The following is a 23,401-nucleotide window of genomic DNA, read 5'->3' as shown; positions in this document are numbered from 1 at the left end:
TTGGAAATGGAGGAAAAAGACACAAGAATGAAATCTTTAGCATCTTCACTACAAACCTACAATAAATAAGTGGAAGTGGCAGAACATAAAGCTTTCTAACTTAGTTGATCTCTTCAGAGATGAGTCACAATATTACTATGTTCACTGTTAATGCTAAAAGTACTCAATCCACAGACCAAAGAGAAAGAAGGGGAAATGCTTTAATTGTGCCACATAAGCCTGAAAAGGCCTGCTAAGCCAACATTGCTTAGGCACCATCATATGAATCAAGAAGAATTGTAATGCAGTAGATGACTATAGGTTCCAGTCAGGGATCTGGACCCTATGCATGTTCTGTACCTAGAACAATAATGAAAAGTTGTCCCTGCCCCAAACAACAACTCTAGGAGCCTAAAACGTAACTGCCCAATAAGCTTTCACAATTCCCAGAGATACAGGTTACACCTCCCAAAACTGGGACTCTCTCATCTGGCAACATACAGTAGGACCATGGTAGGATGTTTCTAAATAAGAGATCGCCATGCGCGGTGAGGCTGGTGGTAGCAGGGGGCCTCAGCAGCCCGGTAGCAATAGCAGGGCCTTAGTAGCAGGGCAGAAGAAGCATGACAACCCAGCTAGGAGTGGGGTAGCCTGCGTGGAGTTGGTGCTGTGCCAGCAATGGGAGCAGAGCCATGGCAGCCTAGCTGTCAGTAAGGCTGAGCCACGGAAGCCCTGAAGGGGAAGCCCATCTGGGTCCATGGCAATAGAACCAGAGCCGTGGCAACCCAGCAACCCCATTGGGGTTGCGTGCCAGCCAGCAGCGGGGCTGGTGTTGCCGCTAATGTGGCAACCTGCCTGGGACCAGTGCAGTCCAGAGGGGGCTACATGCTGCCCAGAATCATGACTGGTGCCGCAGCAGCCATGTCCCCCGTCCAGGAGTGGGGCTGAAGGAGCCAGCGGTAGGGATGGGCAACAGGCTGAGTGGGCCGGTGGACCTTGCCTGGTCTAGAAAATTCCTTCATCCGGGACCCCTGAGGTGCCGGGCCAGGGAGGTCCAACAGAAATGGCTAATTTTATATCCTACTGTCCATTTACATGTAAAACTGCAGTTAACTGTATGCACAGACTTTTTAAAAATCAAACATTAAATGCACATGATATTTTTACATGTAAGTCAACCTCTTGAAATCTTAATCATTTTAAAATCCTTGCTACCAGGACTCTATTCACTATTTTTATAAAGTCTTTACGAATTGTTGAGAGTTTAACTGCCTTATTAAAAATGTTTCCCCACTATAACTCAAGCATATTATTATAGGATCATAACTGAGGTCACTCATTTTAAACTGAAAGCACTGAAACACCACTTTCCTCCCTCCCAATACAGTTATATACATACTGCAAATAGAATGAAAGCAATTCAGGACAGGAAACCTGTCTTATTCTAGGTGCCGCAGTATATTTACAATGCCATATATTAATCTTAACTAAAATGCTTGATTGGAAACCCTATACAGATGTTACTGATGCAGTCTGCATTAAAAAGATGGTCACTGAGTTGCTAAAAGTAGCAGGGAATTTCTAAAGGAGGCCGAAATATAAAATATTAAAGTTTTCAATTAATGTCTCCAAACATTCTCAAGCTGCTTGTGTGGTACAGTACTAGGTACCTGTGGAGATTTCAAGGTTGAGAGTATATTTATGAGAACCAAGCCCATGGCTCCTAACAAAGGTTTCATAGTCTTCATCGTAAGTGGCAGCAGCAGTTATTTCAGCTTCCGAACATTCCCTTCTGTCTATTTCCTTTTGCTCAAACAGTCTCAACTCTTCATTCTGGTCCCTGTTTCCATCAACTATTAGACATGGGGAAACAGTAGGAAGGTCCTTGCTGCAACAAGGCTGTTCATCATCCATGTGTACAAGCAAAAATGGCTGGTGATCTGCCATGGACAAGGAAGAGGTAGGTTTGTCCCCAGTAGCTGTCCTCTCTGTGACAGATTCTAATGCTGCATCATTCACAGTGAAGTCAAATGGATCTGGCATCAGAAGCTGGAAACAATTCTCCATCTCAGTCAGAATGTTTTGGATTTCCTGGGACATTTCTGTCAGAAAACAATTACTTTAGAATATTGCTAGATGTGATACAAAACATCTACAGCTCTGAAGTAAAACAAACTCTCTTTCCTATGCTCCACTATGAGGAGGCAGTTCTATGTGTGCAATGTAAGTACAGCTGCCCAAGGGACAATTCATTTAATCTGTAAATCAATAATATATTTTTATGCATACAGGTCTTCAAGTCTGCCTTCCTCCCTTCCAAATACCTCCCATATCAAATTGATATTACTCTCTGGTCTCAAGAGGCATAAAATAAAAACAACTCTCTTTTCTATCCCCTTCCCCATCCCCAATCTGAAAATCTCAGAGCACCTATCAAAAATGGCCTTTTAATTGTTCCATAAAATATCAAGAATAGCAGATGGATTGGCAAGGTTATTCTCAGCAATGTCACTGGATAAGAATCCTACAGTCCTGAAAGTTATGCTGTTATGGCTGGTTACTGATGCATCTATAAATAACAATGCAGACACATTTGAGCTAAAAATGACTTTAGGAAACTAAGAATCTATTTTGAATTCCACACCCATGCATTAATGTTCACAGCACACTGTTCACTACAAATAATTGTGTGGCTAACATTTGTAAGTGACGCTAACACTTAAGAACTGTAGGAGTAGAGGCTCCACACCATACATATATTCTCACCCCTTGTTCCTCAGATTTGTAGAAATTAGTTTTTTAAATAAAGGTTTTATAAAAAAAATAGCCCTCCAATATGCACAGATATTCAAGGAATTTTTACTGGACCTCCTACACCATGTACAGGATTTCTACAGTTGTATTTAGCAAGTCTTTTGGAACATGGATACTCTGTATCAAATGCCTGTTTAATGTCCTGATTCATCAGCATACTTAAATCACTTCAGAGGATAGTCATGTTTGTTTGTTTTTCCAGTTACAGACTAACAAAACAAAAATAACGAAGTCTTGCAACAATGTAGCGACTAACAAAAAAAATGTAGATGTTAACATGAGCTTTCGTCAGCATAATTCATGAAAGCTCATGATACCATCTACATTTTTTGTTAGTCTCTGAGGTGTTGCAAGACTATTCATTGTTTTTTAAGTTTTTTCATACTTAAATCATGTCTAACTGTAAACAAGAATACAGCCATTGACTTCAACAGGTCTTAAATTTACACATATGCCTACATACTTCATTGAATCTGGGCAAAGACACTTAATTAACTGCCTTTGTAAAACCTGCACTTTATCTGAGCACTTGATACTATACCACTTGCTCTTTTTAACCTTTATTATGCCTACATATGCACTACTGTCCTCATCTGCCTCTACAGCTCCTTACCACTTGGACAGCTGCTTTCTAGCAGGCTGTATTTCATATAGCACAATTCCTTAATATACTTTAAAGTTTTCAAAATATCTCACCTTCCATTTCTTTTTCAGCTCTTTTGGCTTTCTCTTTGTAAATGTTATCTAATCGTTTCTGCTTCTCCTCCTCTCTTCTTCTTTCAGACAGAGTTCTGGCATTTACATCTTGAAAATCCACCTGAGGAGGAGGAAATGAATGTAATGATTTTCTTCATCATAAGAAATATAGAAAAATTCCCAAGACTCTTATCTTTGATGAAATATCCTCTAATGCCAGAGATCACCAAGAATCTCCATAGTACTTCCTTTTACTGCCCCTTCTCCCAGAAATAATAACTATGGTAACTTTTTATTTATTAATGATTGTTGAGAATCAATGGCATTAGGAAGGGAAAATGAAATCATAGGAAGCAGAACCCTAAACATTCTCTCTCCTGTCTGAGGCCAAAGAGAGTAATCTATTTTGATGTACACTTTATAATTTTGGGAGACTCTCACTTACAATAATGGGGAGGGGGGAGAAATCCACATATGGACTAGATAAATAATATACAAGAGTAGGTTGCTAGGTTGACCTATAAACTTGAACCTGTTTTATTCAGGAAACCCTGGGAAATAGGGTATGCCAAATGAAAGATTTTGCCAGGCCAAGGAGGGTGCTGCAGGATCCAGACATGAGGAGTACAGGGGCAGGGCACTTACCTGGCACCCTGCTCCTGGGGACATACGTCGCTCTGCACACCCCATCATTCCCATAGCTGCAGGAGAAGCATGTCACCTCAGCTCAGGGGTAGGGGGTGCAGCAGCAGCACACAGAGTCACTTCCTCATCCGTACCACAGGTGTTCCCAGATTAGGGACACCTGAATACAGAGGTTTAAGTGTATCACTCAAGAATTTCAGAGTAAAAGCCAAAACTACTACTTGCGCACACTTAATATTTTCCCCAAGAATTTTGCAAGCAAGCAAAATGATCAGTCAAGGAACCAAACATATCCTCTGTAACATGCAATGAGTTAGATCACTGAATTTTGGGGTTTACATTAAATTTCCTGGATTTGGTAGATTGTTCTCAAAATCTTATTTTTTTATTTTACTCCTACCGTGCAGTACAGCACAGCATAGTACAGCACAGTAGGAGTGGCAATACCATACCATGCCATCCTTAGTTTGCACTGTTACTGGCAGCGACTCTGCCTTCAGAGCTAGACCCTGGCCAGCAGCCACCACTCTCCAGCTGCCCAGATCTCAGGTGGCACTACCACCAGCAGCAGTGCAGAAGTAAGGATAGCAGTATCGCAACCTCCCCACAATACAATACCCTTGCAACACTCCACCCTCACCCACAATTCCTTTTCCAATCAAGGTCAGAACCCTTAATTACAACACTGAAATTTCAGATGCATTACTGCATTTAAAAAAAATAAAGTTCTAAGCAGTATGGAAAGAACAGGGTTTTTTCCCCTTGCATCCTAAGTATCTAAAGTTCAACAAAGAAGTGTGCAAGAAAAACCTGTATTCAACATATTTGTCAAAAGAGAGAAAAAGAGCTCAACTCTGTTTCCAGCATATAACCTTTTATAATAGCTTACAGTGGAGAAGTCAACATCTTCCAGAAGTTTGCCTTATCTTTCTAAGCCAGATGCTAGAAGCCAACATGGAGAAGTAAACAAACAGGCAAATATACCTTCTTATTCTGTTTTAAAAAATGATATCCTAGGGAGAGTTTTTTGTAGGCCTCCCCATATTTCTCATGCCACTTTTGTACAGATTTAATGGCTGCTTTTTTCAGTTTCTGTGCTACTTCTTTTGGTGGAGGAAGAGGCTGTGCACAGTCTGTTTCCATCGTGAGCTCCAAGAATTCTTGAAAATTTGAAATAATTAATGTTCTAAACTGATGTGACCGGGTGAAGAGCTCGTCCACGATTTGAAAAGCTGAAAAACGTATCTCTGCATGTTCTTGATTCAGCTGTGTCATCAGTAGATGATATACATGGCTAATATGTTCGTCTGAAGACCTTTTGAAAAGGAACAAACATCAACACAAGTGCAACCACCAGAAAGTGAATTTTTGTCGTTAGATTAAAAATACTGTTTAACAAAAAAGTGCACCCTGCCCTCAAAAAAAACCAAACAAACATAAAAAATCCCAACAAAACCTCAATGAGAGTCTTTTAATAAGTTTTGGAGGAAACCCACCATCACCCATTAGCCTACTAGTTTCCCTAAACTTTCAAGGCAACAACCAATTCCAAAGTGTTGCTTAAAATAAAAGAGATTCTGGAAGAGGCCCAACTAACATGACATTGTGATCTCCCCTAGCATTTTATCATTTTACACTATTACCTATGCCAGTATGTTCCTCAACAAAAGAATTTAACCAAGCTTCGTACTTGCAGATTTTCTTTAGCTCTTTCATTTTCTCTGGACTCAGTTGAGGCTCTCCTGAGGTGGTGAGGTCCTCGACCAACTGAGACAGCTTTTGGTCCATCTACAGAAACTCATAAAACAAAGATACAATAAATAAGATTACAATTTATTTGCCTGGCATTACAATTTTGACAAGGTATTTTATATATTTGTTTCCCAGGCCACCATACTTGGTATTTTGGTTTATTATCTGAACTAGTGCTTATATCTTCATCTTGATCTGACCAATTTTACAATAATATAGAGTCTGGGAGCACATGTACATGGCAAAAGCCAGTCACAAAGAACCTCTGCTACAGGTGTCATAATTTTATGCCTTGGCAAAAGATGAACAGGAAGTTGTGTTTTCAGAGAGCCAAAGTAAGCAAGAATAAGACTTTACCCATGTTGACAGGATCAGCTCAACAGCATTCCTTACACAATCAATGCCAATGTATGGGAGTTGGAGGCAGAGGGAGCACAGCACTATTCATAAGATGGAAGGGGAAAAGAGGCCTGGAGCAGGCAGGGGGGTTTACAGTAAATTTCAAAGTAAGGATGTCCTGGTTAACCTGCTAAGCATCATCCTTACCACGTGATGCTTACCAGTTACAGGTTAAGGCCGGGTTGGAGCAGACATGGGGTAGAGGCACTACAGCTCGGCCGACATGGAGCAGCTCCCTATCCGCCTGCAGCACAGTGGGCCAAGCCTGAGCAACCTCTTGCCCATGTGGGTCCAGCCTGGCCAGAGCAGCCCACAGTACTGCAGGTTCAACTGGGCTAGAGCAGTGCCATGCCCACAGACCAAACGCTGAAGAGGCACTGGACCAGGCCTGGCCCTAGGGCAAAGCAAGCAAGGCAAATGCCTTGGGCCCCGTTCTTTCAGGGCCCTGCAGTGCTGAATATTCACCATCCACTGGGCGGGCCTGGGACCCCCGCAAACCCTTTGGCCAGGTCTCCCATGGACAACTGGCCTGAATTAACCATCACCTGCAAGTCCATTGGGTTGGGGGGGGAGGCTTGGGCTAAGGGGTATCCCTCTCATCACTTCTCCAGAGTCCCAACAGCTTATATAGTGGCAACATCTAAAAAAAAAAAATCAGCCCTGATTTATAACACTCATTTGGGAACCAACTGGCCAGAAAAGAGGATGGACTCATTAGCAAAACGGAGGGTTTAAAAACAAGCCACAGCCCTTCCCTCAACCCCCTTCCAGGACTCCCCTCTTAGCTTCTCCTAATGTCCCTCCCCCCGCTTTTCTGGCCATAGCCCCATCCCCTCAGCCTCTCCTACCCATAGCCCCCCTCCTCAGCCTCTCTTAACCCCCTCCTACCCATAGCCCCATCCCCTCAGCCTCTCCTACCCATAGCCCCTCCCCCTCAGCTTCTCCTAGCCCTCCCCCACACCATGGCCCCGCCTCCTCAGCCTCTCCTAACCCCCTCCTGGCCATAGCCCAGCCCCCTCAGCTTCTCCTATCCATAGCACCGCCCCCCGCCGCTATGGCCCCGCCCCGGCCCCATCCCCTCAGCCTCTCCTACCCATAGCCCCCCTCCTCAGCCTCTCTTAACCCCCTCCTACCCATAGCCCCATCCCTTCAGCCTCTCCTACCCATAGCCCCCCTCAGCCTCTCCTACCCATAGCCCCCCCCCCAGCTTCTCCTAGCCCCCCCCCCACCATGGCCCCGCCTCCTCAGCCTCTCCTAACCCCCTCCTGGCCATAGCCCAGCCCCCTCAGCTTCTCCTATCCATAGCCACCGCCCCCCGCCGCCATGGCCCCGCCCCGGCCCCATCCCCTCAGCCTCTCCTACCCATAGCCCCCCCCCCTCCGCTTCTCCTAGCCCCCCCCGCCTCCTCAGCCTCTCTTAACCCCCTCCTACCCATAGCCCCTCCCCCTCAGCCTCTCCTAGCCCCTCCTGGCCATAGCCCCTCCCCCTCAGCCTCTCCTAGCCCCTCCTGGCCATAGCCCCCCGCAGCCTCCACTAACCCGCTCCTAGCCATGGCCCCGCCTCCTCAGCTTCTCCTAACCATAGCCTGGCCCCCTCAGCCGCTCCTAACCCCTTCCTGGCCATTGCCCCTCCCTGTCAGCTTTCCCTAGGCCCCAGCACGACCCCCGCCATAGCCCCGCCCTCTCCGTCGCCCCGGCCAGCGACGTGCCACACACCGGCGCTCCTGCTGACGCTCCGTCGTGCGGACCGGAAACGGGGCTGCCCTCGCCGCCGGGCCGGGCCTCCCTGTCTCAAAGCCAAACAGCTGCCTCTGCGGGGTGACGTTCCATAACCGTCATTCGGGTGCGCCGAGTCTCCGCGCGAGATGGGCGCGAAGAGGGCGGGGGGGGGCTTAAAGAGACAGCGCCCGGCGCTACCTGGAGCCAGCGGGTGCAACCGCCCGTGGGGCAAGAGGCGCATGGGGTGTAAACAGCCGCCCGGGGACCCAGCGATGCTACCGCACGGGGCGGGGGAGGGGAGGTGAGTGACTTCAGAGGCGACAGGAGACGCCGCGTCGCCACATGAGGGACGTTAAACCGACGCGTAACTCGGACCCTCGAGCGGCCCGGCAGCTGCGCGTTTCCCGCGGCCAGACGTGAGCCCCGCTCCCCAACTCCTGCCTCTGCGGAAGGCAGCAGCGGTTGGGGGGGGGGGAGCAGCTTGAAATTTGGCTTCCTGCCCCCCCCCCCACACACACACACTTTGCTGCTTCTGATCCCAGAGGCAGCAAGGGGCCGTTATTAGGATTAACCAATAAATCCAGATTTATCACTTAATTGTGTAAACAACTACACCTGTGGCCCCCACTGTGTCCACCATAGCGCCCGCTGGGCCATTTATGTGCCCCCACGGCACAACCTGGGCCAGCCCCGCCCCCAAGTGCATGGGCCACCCCTGCCCCGGGGTCACAGCCCATGCCGGTGTCGGCCCCGGGTGCGAGGCAAATGGGCGGCCTCTGCCCCAGGTGCGTGGCACATACCGGTGCTGGCCTCCGCCCCAGGCAGCCCCCAAAGGTTGGGGACCACTGAATTACACACTAACATCTCTACTTTCTAAGGGCACCAATGGTACACCTTTGGCTCACCCCTTCCCAGGCTCTACACCCCACCACTCACTGCGCGCACACACACCCCTCCATGGTCACTCACCCTCACTTGCTCATTTTCAGTGGATTGGGGCCAGTGATTGGGTGACAGCTTGAGTGGAGGCCAGAAATGGGAGGAAATAGTTGTGGATGGGGGCTCTAGGTTAGGATTTAATGTATAGTTGAGTAAATACTTATCAGTTAATCCTGTCGACTACACATGTTCCCTCCCTCCTTGTATCTGTATCTACGGCAGCAAGAGGATGCAGGGGGGAAGAGTGGGAGCCAGTGGCCCTAAGGAGCTGGCTTCAAGCACACTCTCCACAAACAGCAGATCCACATGCAACACAACAGAACAGTAGGTAAGGGGGACAAGTGATAGAAATGTAGCTGTGTTAGTCTGGGGTAGTTGAAGCAAAATGCAGGACAATGTAGCACTTTAAAGACTAACAAGATGGTTTATTAGATGATGAGCTTTTGTGGGCCAGACCCACTTCCTCAGATCAAATAGTGGAAGAAAGTAAGGGGGACAAGTGAGAGCCAATATGCATGGGGAGCCAAGTGGCTTTCAAACCAGCTCCTTGTGAGTATCAGCTCCCATGAACCCGCCTGCCCCCCTTTGCTGCCTCCTACACAGGCAGCGAGGGGGGTAGGCAGGAGCCAGTGCTGAGGGAGCCAGTGTAAAAGCAGGCAGCTGGTCTCTGCAGTGAGTTGTTTTTCAAACTGGCACCCTTGTAGACCAGCTTCCACCTGTCACTTCGTGCTGCTGATAAAGACAGCAGCGCAGAGTGGTAGGGGGCTCCTTGGGAGTGGGACTGAAGCACGCTGGCTGGCTGCCTTGCCCCTAGGGGCTATTGAATAGTGTGTAAATGATAAGAATTCTTGTGGTTACACAGCTATTGTTACCAGATAACTAACATCCTTATTGAAAACTAGGCATCTGACAACCTAACCTAATCAGAGCAGGCTGGGTATCAAAGTACTTACAAGAGAATATTTCATAGGCCTTGCTGCAATTTGGGGCCCTGTGAAAATTTCTGCAGAGGCCAAATTCCTTCAAAGGGGAAATTCTGCCATACTCAGATTTCAACTGGGATCAGGCAGGAAGAGTTTTTTGCACAAAATGTCAAGGTCTTTGGAGTTACAGAAGTGAAAATCATTAATTGTTTTGTTGTCTGATACTCTTCTATACTATGGGACTCCAGCACCAGCTATTCCTGTTCCATATTCCATTCAGTTCAATAGATCTTGAAGTCACTCTGCATTAATTTACAATCTGCTGCCTACAATCTGGCACATTATCTTCTAATTGTGATGTTCATTGCTGTGATTCATCTAGCTTTACCGTTAATGTAATTTAGAAGACAACCATTCTATCAACAATTAAATACTGAATCTGGCAACCTAGCATAGTAATTTTTATGTTAAACCTTTGCAGAGTGTTAGACATACAGCAGTGTAAACTAGTCTGTCTCTGATGCAAGCGTCCTCCCGCCCCGCCAAGGAAACTAATGCAGAAGAGTTGAAGCAAGGCATGAGAAAAACAAATTCTGTGAGTTCTGTACCCTTCCCAACTCCATCTCACTTTTGCATTATAAGGTGATTTTTCTTGCGCAGACTCTGCAATGAAAAGAAGTGGCCTGTAGGCCTGCTGCATGTCCAGTCTAAGGATATTAAGAGGCAGATAATCCACTAATCGTATAGTCAATAAAAAAAATTTTTTAACTATGTGATTAGTTGATAAGGGAAGGCTTCTTCAGTCCCAGCTTGCACCAGGTCCAGGAGCTACCCCCTCTGCGGCTCTGCAGTTTAAATGTAGTAAGAGCCAGGTGCACAGGCAGCCCAGCTCCTACTACATTTAAACTACAGTGGTGCAGTGGGGTAGATCCCAGACTCGGTGCAAGCCGGGATTGAGGTGGATTGCTCAAGTCCTGACTTGCACTGGGTCCATCAGCCCCTGGAGGGCCCAGCAGAGAGCTGCCTTGCCCCATCACAGTCACCCTCCGCTGGACCCTCTCCAATGTGTCCACGTCTTTTCTATAGTGGGGGGCCCAGAACTGGACACACTGTTCCAGGTGTGGCCTCACAGAGCTGAATAAAGGGGAATAATCACTTCTCTAGATCTGCTGGCAATGCTCCTCCTAATGCACCCTAATATGCCATTAGCCTTCTTGGCTACAAGGGCACACTGTTGACTCATATCCAGCTTCTCATCCACTGTAATCCCCAGGTCCTTTTCTGCAGAACTGCTACTTAACCATTCAGTTCCCCGAAACGCGCCAAGCCCACTGGGGGTTCCCTGCCCTGGGTTGTTTCCTACCCCAGCCCCCTGGCTGACTGAGACCCCACCTGCAGGCACAGTGCTGGCAGTGGCCATGACATTGGCAAGCCCAACGTCTCGGGCAGCGGCACCGGGGTTGTCCACCACGGCTGGACAGGCTGCCCTCCGTGGTTGGCATGGGCGCACTTGGCCCGGGGACTGTAGTAGTGGAGGTGGCAGGCCCGGCAGCTCCTGCTCCAGCAGCTGGTCTAGTGGCTCTTGCTCCGGTGGCTGGTCCGGCTGTTGCTCTGCAGGTTGGGCAGGAGTTCCTCCCTCCCCGGAGGCCAGCCCCAACTGAGCTGTCTCCCCGGCTTTTATACTTGACCCACAGCTGGAGCATGCCTAGCACTGCTGCGGGGACGGGGCCTGCACAGGCCAGCTGGCTCCCCCCTTGGCCAGTGTGGGGCTGGACCACCGCATCACACCCTGTTGTGAAAGAACTGGACTTGATCTAATTCACAGTTGTCTTCAGCACTTAGTCCCCATAAGTGGAAATGAGGACACCAACGTATTGGGAAAATCTGCCCTTGCTTAGGGAGACAAAAAGAACTACACAGTTGCAGTGTATTATTAGATTCATGAGAAGAAGGAGGGATGTGAATAGCTGACTTTGATTCTGGGTGCCTGTGTTTATACATTTCTTACTAGAAGCTGATTTGCTGATAGGTAGAAATGACAAGATTGTATGCTGTGGCTAGGGTTTCCCAGCCACTTAAACATTATTACAAGTGCTTTGTTTTGCATTGAATACAAAAGAGTTTAGTTAGAGACTGCTTTGGGGATGCTTGGGAGAAACATTTAAGAGATTTTTACTATCTAGGGAACTGGTACCAAACTTCCTGATGAGTAGGAGGGAGGCTGCACACCAGTATTCTGCTCCTTGAATCACCTGACACCACCTCAGACTTTTGAGTAACTATATTTGGAGTGCTGCTAGTTTTAATGCGTGCTTTGTAGTCAACAGAACAAGGATTTTTGAGTGGAAGCACTCTTGTGTATACCAATCAATCATCAAATGGAGGTGCTGTGTGCCTGTGTTCCCTCTAAGCTGCTTGGCAGCACAGCTTCACAGGTTATTAATCAGCCTTGCCCAGTCAGTCAGCTCTGTGCATGAAGCCCTGAGCCTCTGATTGGGCAAGGCGGATTAATCTCCTGTGAAGCTGTGCTGCCATGCATCTTAGAGGGAACACCGCTATGTCCCATTGAGTTAATTCCTGATCCTGCCTGGAAAAATAGAGATTACTTACCAGAGCTGTGGGTTCAGATAGCCTGGGGACATACCTTGTTAAGAATGGCCATACTGGGTCACACCGAAAGTCCAGCTCGCCCAGTCTTCCCACAGTGGCTAATGCAAGAGGTCCCAGAGGGAGTAAACAGAACAGGTAATCATCAAGTTATCCCTCTCCTGTCATCCATTTCCAGCCTCTGACAAACAGAGGCTAGGGACACCATTCCTACGTAACCTGACTCATACCCATTGATGGACCTAACCTCCATGAATTTATCTAGCTCTTTTCTGAACCCAGTTAAAGTCCTGGTTTTCACAGTATCCTGTGGCAAAGAGTTCCACAGGTTGACTGTGTTGTGTGAAGAAAAATTTCCTTTTGTTTGTTTGAAACCTGATACCCATTAATTTCATTTGGTGAACTCTAGTTCTTATATTGTGGGAATAAGTAAATAACTTTTCCTTATTCACTTTTTCCATACCAGTCATGATTTTATAGACCTCTATCATGTCCTCCCTTAGTCTCCTCTTTTCTAAGATGAAAAGTTTCAGTTCTTTTTAATCTCTCTTCATATGGGATCTGCTCATCATTTTTTGTTGCCCTTTTCTGAACCATTTCCAATGCCAATATACCTTTTCTGAGATGCGACCACATTTTACACCGTATCAAGATGTGGGCATACCATAGATTTATGTGGACACAATAAAGATATTCAGTCTTATTCTCTATCCCTTTTTTTAATGATTCCTAACATTGTTTGCTTTTTTGACTTCTGCTGCACATTGACTGGATGTTTTCAGAGAACTGTCCACAATGACTCCAAGATCTCTCTCTCTCTTGAGTAGTTATAGCTAAATTAGTAGTTATAGCTAAATTTTTCAAAATAACATGCTATTTTGAGCCATCCCTTATCCCTCGTGCAACGAGGTTTACTGGAATGATGAAATAGTGCACGTGTTATTTCGAAAAATATTTTGAAATAATGAGCAGCTTGTGTAGATGCGGGGTAGCAGTGCAGTTGTGCAGTATAGACATACCCTTAGTGATTCTTTAAGAGCTTAATGGCTCAGTATTCAACCCAACAACCGGTAAATGGTTTTATTTTTCCTGTAAGCCCAAACTAAGTTTGGCCCCGGAAAGACATGTGACCATGTCAACTGGTATTAGAATCCATCTTGAAGCTGGTACTTTTTCATGGTGATGGGAAGACTGAACACAGGGTTCTCACCCTGGGGGAAAGTCTATTTAAGAAATGGAAAGCAATCAGGTCGTTCTCTTCAGCTAGCTTGAGAAATTGCCTCCCCTCTCTAAGAGTCTACAAATGAAACCTGGAAAAAAAGACCTGCAGTGAAAGGGTGAAGGCAAAACTGCTGGGCCCAGCTCAGAAAAAGATCAACTCTAGCATGAAATAAGAACAACTGTTTAGGATAAGAATTTGCATGTAACAAGTTTTTTAGTGGATTGTAATTTGCTGGTGCGGTTTATTTATTTTGGCTTAACTTATTTTGATTTGTTTTCACTTGCAATCACTTAAATCCTACTTTTTATACATAATAAAAACACTTTTGTTTATTATCGAGCCAAGTGTAAGTAATTGTTACCTGGGGAAAGCAACCACTGTGCATCTCTCTCTTTCATTGAGAAAGAGGGTAAACCTCTTTATGAGCTTTCTCTGTGTAAAACTTTTACACAGGGTAAGACAGATTTAAGGGTTTGATCCTTTTGGGGGGTTGGTTTCCTGGGTGTTGTCAAAGGCCTTATAGCTGAGTCCTACCAGAGCTGATCTGATTCAGTGTTTGTATTGCTGTGCTGGGGGGTGGTTACCCCAACTCTGGGCCTTGGCCTAGCAGGACAGGGTGGTGGGGAACCCCAGAGGACAGGAAAGTGGGCATCAGTGGCTTCAGCATACCTGGTGACAATCCCAAGGGGACCTCCGTGATCCAACCCATCACACAGACATAATCACCTTTGTCTTGTGATTAAGGCATATGTTATAAGCACATTTGCTGTGACAGCATTGTTATGATTTAAATTTAACTTTCCCACTTCTACTTTTGCAATATTACCATTTTCTGCCTCTTTTCTCAGCACAGGCAGGGTCTCTGTTGCCTGTAGGAGGAGGGGTAGAGGGAGGGCCATCAGAGGGGCAGGAGGGGACACGAAGGGCACCTTATTTCACAATTACAATTTTGGCAGGGGTATGTGGGATGCACCTCCTGAGTGCTACCTCAAGTCACCTATGCGCACAGGATTATACTGTGGGTACATGCCAACAACTGCAAAATATAGTGGGGCCATTTGTAAGAGAGAGGTTGAGAGGAGGTGCAGAGGATCTTAGGATGAGGAGAGAGAAAAAACGACTTTAAAGAAAAAAGGAAGGAAGGAGGGAGCTTGAAGAAGGTGCAAATGAGGGTAAGATGTCTTGGTGTGGTAACTAGGACTGGTAACTACATTCAAAAGAAACAGTATGTTTAAGTCTCAAAATAGCAACAATATAAAAATGGACTTTTAGACTTATTCCTCTTGTTCACAAAGATAAGTGTGGTGAGATAATGGTGGTTTGTTTAGAAATGGAACCTGATTAACAGTCCAGTTCTACCTAACAGATTTCTCCCCCTAGGTTCCCACATGACATTTTACAAAGCTAAGCCAAATGTTGATAAAAGAAAAGAGATGGTGCATGCTTACTAAATTGACACTACTTGGAGAAAGTAATAAAAGCGATGATATATTTTGGTGAACATGGCGGTGAGCAAGATCTCACCTTTCCTCTTGCCTGATTTTAGCTGACCACATGCACTCAAAATGGCTCCCTTGAATACTTTTTGGAGCAGGGCTACTGTGTATTTACATTTCAATTGATCTTCAGTTGAGCTCTTGGAATATCTGATAAGCAGCAAAACAAAGAGGAGAGGTATGCACACAGAAAAGCTTCACTTGCATTCTCTGATCAATATAATGTCAGCCGTGCAATCAGACTGTGTGTAAACTTCAAAATTCTAAAAGTTTAATGCTACAACTCATGTTGATAGTCTTGATGACAAAGGGTTGTAAATCGATAGAATAAGTAGCCCTGTGCCTTGAAGATTAACAGCAATTAAAAAAAAAAAAGCGTTGAAAAACTTGTCAGTTTGCACTGCTTGTAATGGCTCTGTGTAATAGACTTCACCAAAATTTTAAATATAAAGTGAACATTTTCTTCTATCACTGAACAAGGAACTTTATTTGAATAAAGAAAATGGTATTATCTGTGGTTCACAGCTGAGTTCATGTCTGGCCTAGGCCCTTATGAAGTTATACCAGACTTCCCACTATAGATTCCATGAACCTATACACAGTCTGTGTTATTTAGTTTATTAGACACTTATAAAACACGTACATGTGTCAGCTGGCAAGGATTGTGCTGCTGCACAGTCATCTTTGATGAAGGAAGCTGCACTGCAACAGATCTTGAAAGGATCATTTCAAACTTTTATGTGGTATTAACATTTATAAGAGGATCAATAAAGACAAAAATTCAAGTAGGAGACAGTTCCACTCTTTGATTAGATGACTCATTGTCTAAGCAATTTTCTCAGCTTAAAAAAAGCATGTTATAACATGCTAGACAGAGGTAAATCCTGTTGAACTTTTTTTTTAAAAATCACTTTATTCCAGCTTAATTATATGAAATTAAAAAGGAGGGCTTTCTTGCCTGCCAAAATGGAAATAGAGCAAAGCACAGGAAAACTTTCCTGTAGATGATCTAGAGTTGCAGTAACTTGGTTTCAGAGGTTAAAGATACAAGTTGGACCTATTCTGAAACAAGATAAATACTGGTATTAAGTTGTCACTAAGCTTGTGCCAGCTGTGTTGCAAACTAAATACTGACCTTCGGGATGGGATGAATAGATACTTAACCATAGGTTTGATTCTAGCAAAAGAATGACAGTTATTTGAAAGCTCAAAGCTACCCCATAAGGAGTAAGTGCTACATTTAAACAGATGTTCTCCAACAGAAAAATAATATATTCATTAGCCCATCAATATATTTGGCAACCTGTTCTGATTTCTGTGAAATGCATGGGCTGAGAATCATGCACTCTCTCACAGCGGTTTATACTTTTACAAATGTGAAGATGAAGGAATCTAGGTCTTCACACTGTAAATTAATAAGTAAATACCTGTAAACTGGTTGGAATAGTAACCGCTGTAATGTACATTACAGTACAATGTAGGAAATAGTTTTAAATCATAATTATAGATTGTTTCCAAAACATAAAGCTAACATCAATACACTTAAACTAGACAGACAAGGGAAAGTTCTCACTCCTTTCCCAGAAAGGACAACAAAAGCCTAACCAGAGAGGCAACTAAATAAGACAGACACACGACTATACTGTCTCTGGTGGAGGCAATGCATGCACACACAAGTTAGTTACGTGCAAATGTGACAAAAGGCAGTTAATGTTAACAATTTCTTTTTTCTAGCTGCAGCATCTCAAGCAAGACACACTTTTTGGGTGAGTCAGAAACAAAGCGGTTTAAAATGTCCTAAACTTCTAAAAGGAGAGGTAGCCCACTGCAGAGCATGGCAGAAAGGAAAGAGAGAGAATCTCCTACTTTTGGGAGGGAGAGCAGTAGCAAGAGATCCAGTCCAAATGCTGATGAAGAACCTTCAATGCAATCATAGAGAACTATAAAAGCCACTTTCACACAAATGTGGGGACACTTGCTTTTTTTGTAAAAATATGCTTCTGCGAGTTCTACAAATGTATTAATATGAACAATTATCAGGCTGTAAAACACTGATTAACATTAGACTTCTTAATTACTTACAGTTGGTAACTAAGCCTTCCTATTCTAGGAGAGCAAAACACTACTATTTAATGTGACTATGAATTCCCGAGCCATAACTATCTAGATGCTATGCTACTGAGCATGCCTAAGATACCTGAAAGACATTGATTTTTACTCTTTTCCCAAGAACTTGTAAGATAGCCAACCTTACTGTTTTAGTGCCTCAGGTTAAAATAAAGAGTTTTAAAAATAAACATGCAGCCAGTAGGGAAAAAGAGGGTGGAAGGAGAATGGGCAACTTAGTAAAGCTTTTTACACAATGTCATTTGCTGTTCTGAAATTGGACACTGGGGATACAACCCAAATGTAGAGTGAAGTCTTGTCCCTGGCAGATCAAATACGGAGGAGGTGTTAATGGGTCACTTCACCTTGAATGATCCCTTGAAATGTGTAACTACAGAACTTATGTTCACAATCTGTTCCACCTTGTATTTAGGTGTGATATTCTGAGTACATTTCCCCAGGCCTGAAAAAGAACTCTAAGTCTGATGTCTTGTCTTTCTCACCAAGCTGGTCCAATATAAGATATCTTATCCACTTTATAGGTATCTCTGAAAGACAAGGGAGCTCTGTTTTATACTCTACAGCAGAAAGCCAAGTTCCTGGTTTAAGATGATGTACTTACTAAGACAAGAACAGATGTCAAGAAACACAGGGATGAAGACATTAGGGGGCTTTCCCGACACTCTCTCCCCTGGTTTTTGTCACACCGACAGAAAGCAAAAGACCAGAAGCCCATCTTAGTGGCAGACTATTAACTGAAGGCATCAAGTTTTGAGAAGAAGAGGGAGAATCTTTTCACATCATCCTCTGCCCCAGGAAAAGAGTACACAGAGAGAGATGAGAAAAGACTACAACTAAAGGATGGGTGGACTAGATCTTCTGCTATCATCTTTGTTTCCATAGTGATCCATCATAGTTGTGAAAAGACAGAACTGGGACTTCAGATCATTAATTCTTGACACTTCTTCAGACTGATCAAGCTTCTTAAGAAATTGTGATTTTTGTTATAACAGACAGAAATTCTTCCACAAACAAAGGCAAGATGAAATTACACCTATCCCTTTCCTGACATAAGCGGGACATCTCATCAAACTTCATTATTAAGAGAATACATGTTAAAGGTCGAAGACATCTGCTAAACTTAACTAATTCTGAAGTTCCCACTTCCTGAAATAATTCTGAAAATAATTCTTAAAGGAATACTGGTGTTAAAGAAAATAATACTAATAGTAACTGTTTGCTAGCGCATGTTCAAGATACGTTTAAAAGGGATACTATATACAGTAGTGTGAAAGGATAAAAATAATACCATTATTTCTCCTGAATAATGCACCACTATTCATATATAAGACTTCACAATATTTCAGGAATTAACCCTCAACATCTTTAAGCAGGTGTTATGCCCATATTACATTTAGGCCTAGAGTGAGGTTAAATGACTTACAGAGCGTCATCCTAGGAGCAAGTGGCAGAGTAGGGAGTGGAATTTAGGTGTTCTGATTCCTAGTCCCTAGCTACTTTTCCTCTCATGTTCTTTTACCTCCAAATTGAGAGTAGCAATCCTCCTCCTGCAACCAGCATAATATCAATTTAAAATTCATTTTTGGATAAAAGCAGTAAATGACCTTTTTCCTCTGCAAAGGAGTAAAGCATCAATACTATTTTCCAGTATGCAGTTCTTTACACCAATAATAAAGCATCTAGGCATTCAGAAGTTCTTGGGGACTACGGTCTAGAAGACTACCTCAAGGTAATAGAGCCTAAAGGATAAATATTTCTAAGGTTTTCTATTCCCAAGAGTAGGATCAACTTTTCTGGAAGAAAAAAAAATGAAGATATCAAAAGACAAACTACCTCTTTTTCAGCACCTAATTTCTTTCATCAGTAAAAAGATTATATATACACATTTTAAAGCAAATATCTGAGAAGAGATTTCTAGCAGAATATCCTTTGTGATGAAAGAGTGTTCTGGGAACATGCACAAGTCTGACTGGGAATGACTGTGTAATAGCATCTGACAAGATGCCAAATATTCAACACCCTGAGATGCTATAATTTGAATATTTGGAAGGACAACCTTCTATGCTCAACAGACAACAGCAGAGCTTTCAGATTAGTGGAAAAGAAGAGAAAGGAAATATATGCAGATAGTATAGGAACTTCATGGTTGTTACTGAAGGATGATCTAGAGAATGATTAAAAAAAACACAAAACAAAACCTGCTCACACCTTAAGTTACAGAAAAGGTTCTCTCCTTGGGTATGCCACCAATTCTTACATCATCTTAGGTAAGTCTGATTCCCTGGGGCCAGAGATATATTTATTTGTCCAGATAGTTACTTACCTCACAAGGGTTTGAGGAAGATAAAATCAGAGGGAAGGCAGTATACTCTATAAGGATAATGTATACTCTGCAGAGCCTCAACTTCCCTTCCTCCAGAAAAAGTATTCATAATTAGTTATAGGCACAAATAACTCTCCAAGGAAAGACACATTGCATTTTTACATATCACTTTTAATACTATATATTTTCTATAAATCTGCACCTTTAGGATTCATTGACTAAGGCTGAATAAAACCTAGTGCATGCCCAGAATCTTACTAAGGTGACATACTTAAGTATATTTTTCACAGCAATCCTTTGCTATGTAATGTTTCAAATTGGATTCTGTAAGTTGTGCTTCATGCTATTAACCAGCAGATGGCGCTCTAGGAAAACCAGTGGCATGTCTAGTGAGACTAGTGATAGAAATGTAGTCTTGTTAGTCTGGTCTAGCTGAAACAAAAAACAGGACTATGTAGCACTTTAAAGACTAACAAGATGGTTTATTAGGTGATGAGCTTTCGTGGGCCAGACCCACTTCCTCAGATCAAATAGTGGAAGAAAATTGTCACAACCATATATACCAAAGGATATAATTTAAAAAATGAAATTTGATTTGTCCTTTTCATATGTGTTCATTTTTTTAATTGTATCCTTTGGTATATATGGTTGTGACAATTTTCTTCCACTGTTTTATCTGAGAAAGTTGGTCTGGCCCACGAAAGCTCATCACCTAATAAACCATCTTGTTAGTCTTTAAAGTGCTACATAGTCCTGTTTTTTGTTTTAGTAAGAGACTGTTTCTTTTACAAAGAATTGTCATTGGTGTTGTATTTTCTCCATTCAATAGATTCCCATATTTCCCTTTCCAATTAATGTGACCTACATTCACCCTTAGAGGATAGCCCTAAGCAGTTAAGAAAAATGGCATTAGAAAATTAATTCCCCTTTCCTCCGTTAGGAGGCTGAAGGGCACTTTATTTAGCATTTCCAGATGCAAAATGTTTCAGTCACCAGATTACCAAATTGACGTAGGATAAGCAAAACATTTCTAGACACAGCAACCACTCTACTAAACCCAATTCTGCCATGTAAGCTTTGGTGTACCAGTTCCCTTTTGGTGGCCAGTGCACATAAATAGGACACTTTACCAAGAACAGGATAATGTTTCTCAGAGCTGATCATATTTTTTTCCAGTTATTATGAAAACTGTGTCAGACATATTGACTGTCATGGCCAGAAAAGTTACTCATTTCTTGTAACTTTTGTTCTTTTAGATGTGTGCAAGTGTCTGTTACACTTGGGACGTGCATGTCTTGTGCACCCGTTTTGGAAAGTTTTCCTTTGTGGTACCCATAGGGTTAGCCACACCTCTAACCTGATGCTCCAAGACAAGGGTATAAAGCACAAAACCCACCCATCTAGCCTTCAGTTCCTTTGTACTAGAATCTTAAGGTGATAGACTCCAATGCAATGGGAAAGGAGGGTGGGTCATGTAATGCCATATGCAACTCATCTTAAAGAACAATTATGACAAGCAAATAATTGATTGTTCTTCTTAAAGTGATGGTATACATCCATTAAACCAGGTGAGTCCCAAAATGTCTTCCATGGAATAGATGTAAGAGTCTCTTTGGAAGAGGGACTGAGTGACCATTTTCGCTGCATTTGCATTTTCCCCTCACCTGATAATAATTGTGCAATGTCTAACAAATGTGAGGACTGAAGATTATATTGCTGCTCTTCAACGGTTTACAATACTGTTGTTTTCCATAAACACCATACAGACTGAGTGTGCTGTGGCTGAATATGCAGGAAGCTTCCGTGGGATAATGATACCCTAGTAGCACATGACAATTCAGCTGATGATCCATTTGGAAAGCCATTATGCTGGGACAGGAGATCTTATTTGTTATGTCTAAGAGTCAAATAGGTGGGAAGAAACCCCAAAGATCTTTGTTCCATCCAGGAAAAAGCCAGGAGTTGGCAAAATCCTAAGTGTGCAGCTTACTGGAGTGGCTAACCTCTGTGTTGAGGAGTATTGTATTGAGGAAGTTAAAACCATTCTCTTCTTATGCTTTGGAGTCCAAGAGCACTTATGCTCCTCTGAGCTTATGCTTCTTTGAGGATTTCCCCAGTGAGGGGAGATATTTCCGCTTCTGTCTACAGGTAAGCTTGGGGGAGAACTCCCAGAAGGAATAGTTGAGGAGTTCCTTCAACCCAGTTCTGATGCAAGGGAGAGGACTGCCTCTAAAGGATGCGTCTGAAATGCTTTTCTCTTTCCTTGTTTGTTCTAGACTTGAAGCCCTGGAAGATCAGAGACTTTTCCCTGATGCGACCCTCAACCAAGCACTTGTACAGCAAGAATGAGGCTCCCTCCTGGTTGTGACACTAGGAGCAGGATTTGAAATCAGGGAACCTTGTTATAGATTCAACCAGTACCAGGAAGAGCCCAGAGTCTACCTTTGACAAGAAAGAGAAAGGAGTCCAAGTGACCAATACTAGTACCCCTCACTACAACAAAGTTAATGACTATCTATAAAGGCATTTTCACAAGAGGAATGATCTCAAACACAACATACTTTGACTACTGGCAATGGATGATAAGGAGGAGCTGAAGAAGGGTATGATGGCTCCACCTTTTATAGCCTCAGTTTGGAGCATGAAGGTCACCAGGGTGAAGGCATGACTATCCCTATGAGCATCGCCAGGGAAAACTCTGTGGTAGCAGTGCACTACATGGACATACGCACAGAATAATTGTGTTATGCATAGAGGAACAATACTCTGAGGACTCAGTGATTACAGGTGAATAATGTGGTATCTTAATGGTTCCTACTCCTTGAAGTAAATCAGGAAGATCTCTTTGAACACCCCTTTGCTTTTTCACATTCACCAGTTGTGGGAATAGAGATTACACAACCGGAGCTAGATCTCTGCCAACAGATAATACAGGGTGAGATATAGAGGGATTACTGAGAATTAGTCACTCGGATGAAAGCCAGGACATTGAGGCAAGCATCTGAGGTCAGAATTCCCATTGGGCTTATGGAGAAATTATATATTTTTCTGTGACACTACTTGTCATTAAAGCCATCATCATCTTTAACATTCTTTTGAAATGAAATGTTGTACTTGATACTAGTCTTCCTCATCCCAGGCCCATGACTAACTTTGTTGCTGCTATGTGTGTTTGTTTATCCTGAATCCAAGATACTCCAGGAATCACAATATTGTGTATGCTTCAGTTTCCTCACTATTCAGAAACCTGATAACAATTATCTAGGAAGAGAAGTGAATTTCCTTCTTCACTTAGGCCAATGTTATTGCTCCCTTGATCCTGGAGAAGGAAGATGTAAGATCAAATGGTAATGATTTAAGTTTGGAAAAGAAAAAGGCTTCCATGAATAGTAAAATGTGTGTTTTGAAGACAAGTTTCCTATAGGAAAAGAAAAATTAGCCTCTCCATTAAAGTTGGTCTTTGAGATTTGTTGCATATGTCTATTGCAATGTAGTTGTATTTTCACCCTTAGCACAGCCACTGGAAATTTCCCCCTCACTGGTATGTTAGGTTGGTTCTGGTACCTCTCTGGAGTTGCTTGCTCATAACATTGGTATAAAGGATCCTACTGACCTGCAGGCTCCCTCTCCCCCCATTTCTTCTTGCCAGCTAATGCCAACAGAGGGTTGGAGGGAGAGTCTTTGAATGGACACGTGCAACACATCTTGAACAACAGTTATGAAAAGGTTATTGTGACAGATGGCCAGAAAGGGTTAAGCAA

General features: G+C 43.5%; 1 protein-coding gene and 1 long non-coding RNA gene across 7 annotated transcripts in view; one reads left to right on the top strand and one right to left on the bottom strand.

Annotated features, from left to right (window-relative positions):
• UVSSA (UV stimulated scaffold protein A) overlaps nucleotides 1-8,138 on the bottom strand; it is a 91,232-nt gene extending 83,094 nt beyond the window's left edge. The window contains exons 1-6 of one of the 6 annotated variants that reach the window (XM_075930914.2): nucleotides 8,001-8,138; nucleotides 6,831-6,925; nucleotides 5,825-5,922; nucleotides 5,119-5,449; nucleotides 3,490-3,610; nucleotides 1,650-2,081 (exon numbers count right to left, since the gene is read on the bottom strand). In XM_075930914.2, the coding sequence (XP_075787029.2) occupies nucleotides 1,650-2,081; nucleotides 3,490-3,610; nucleotides 5,119-5,449; nucleotides 5,825-5,922; nucleotides 6,831-6,842 (994 nt within the window). In that variant the 5' untranslated portion in view covers nucleotides 6,843-6,925; nucleotides 8,001-8,138. Of the gene's footprint in view, nucleotides 1-1,649; nucleotides 2,082-3,489; nucleotides 3,611-5,118; nucleotides 5,450-5,777; nucleotides 5,932-6,830; nucleotides 6,926-7,823; nucleotides 7,930-8,000 lie in introns of those variants that run through there. The other 5 variants (XM_075930913.2, XM_075930915.2, XM_075930917.2 and 2 more) reach the window with 5 other exon arrangements.
• A 149-nt stretch (nucleotides 8,139-8,287) lies between these two features.
• On the top strand, nucleotides 8,288-23,106 carry LOC112545750 (uncharacterized). The gene is made up of 2 exons (XR_012904423.2): nucleotides 8,288-10,460; nucleotides 21,917-23,106. It is a non-coding gene; the product is annotated as an uncharacterized LOC112545750 (long non-coding RNA).
• Nucleotides 23,107-23,401: the final 295 nt, after the last annotated feature.

Source organism: Pelodiscus sinensis, chromosome 4, assembly GCF_052426305.1.
Source record: "Pelodiscus sinensis isolate ZL-2025 chromosome 4, ASM5242630v1, whole genome shotgun sequence".
NCBI classification, from domain to species: domain Eukaryota; kingdom Metazoa; phylum Chordata; order Testudines; family Trionychidae; genus Pelodiscus; species Pelodiscus sinensis.
This window is presented reverse-complemented; position numbering and strand designations above follow the sequence as displayed.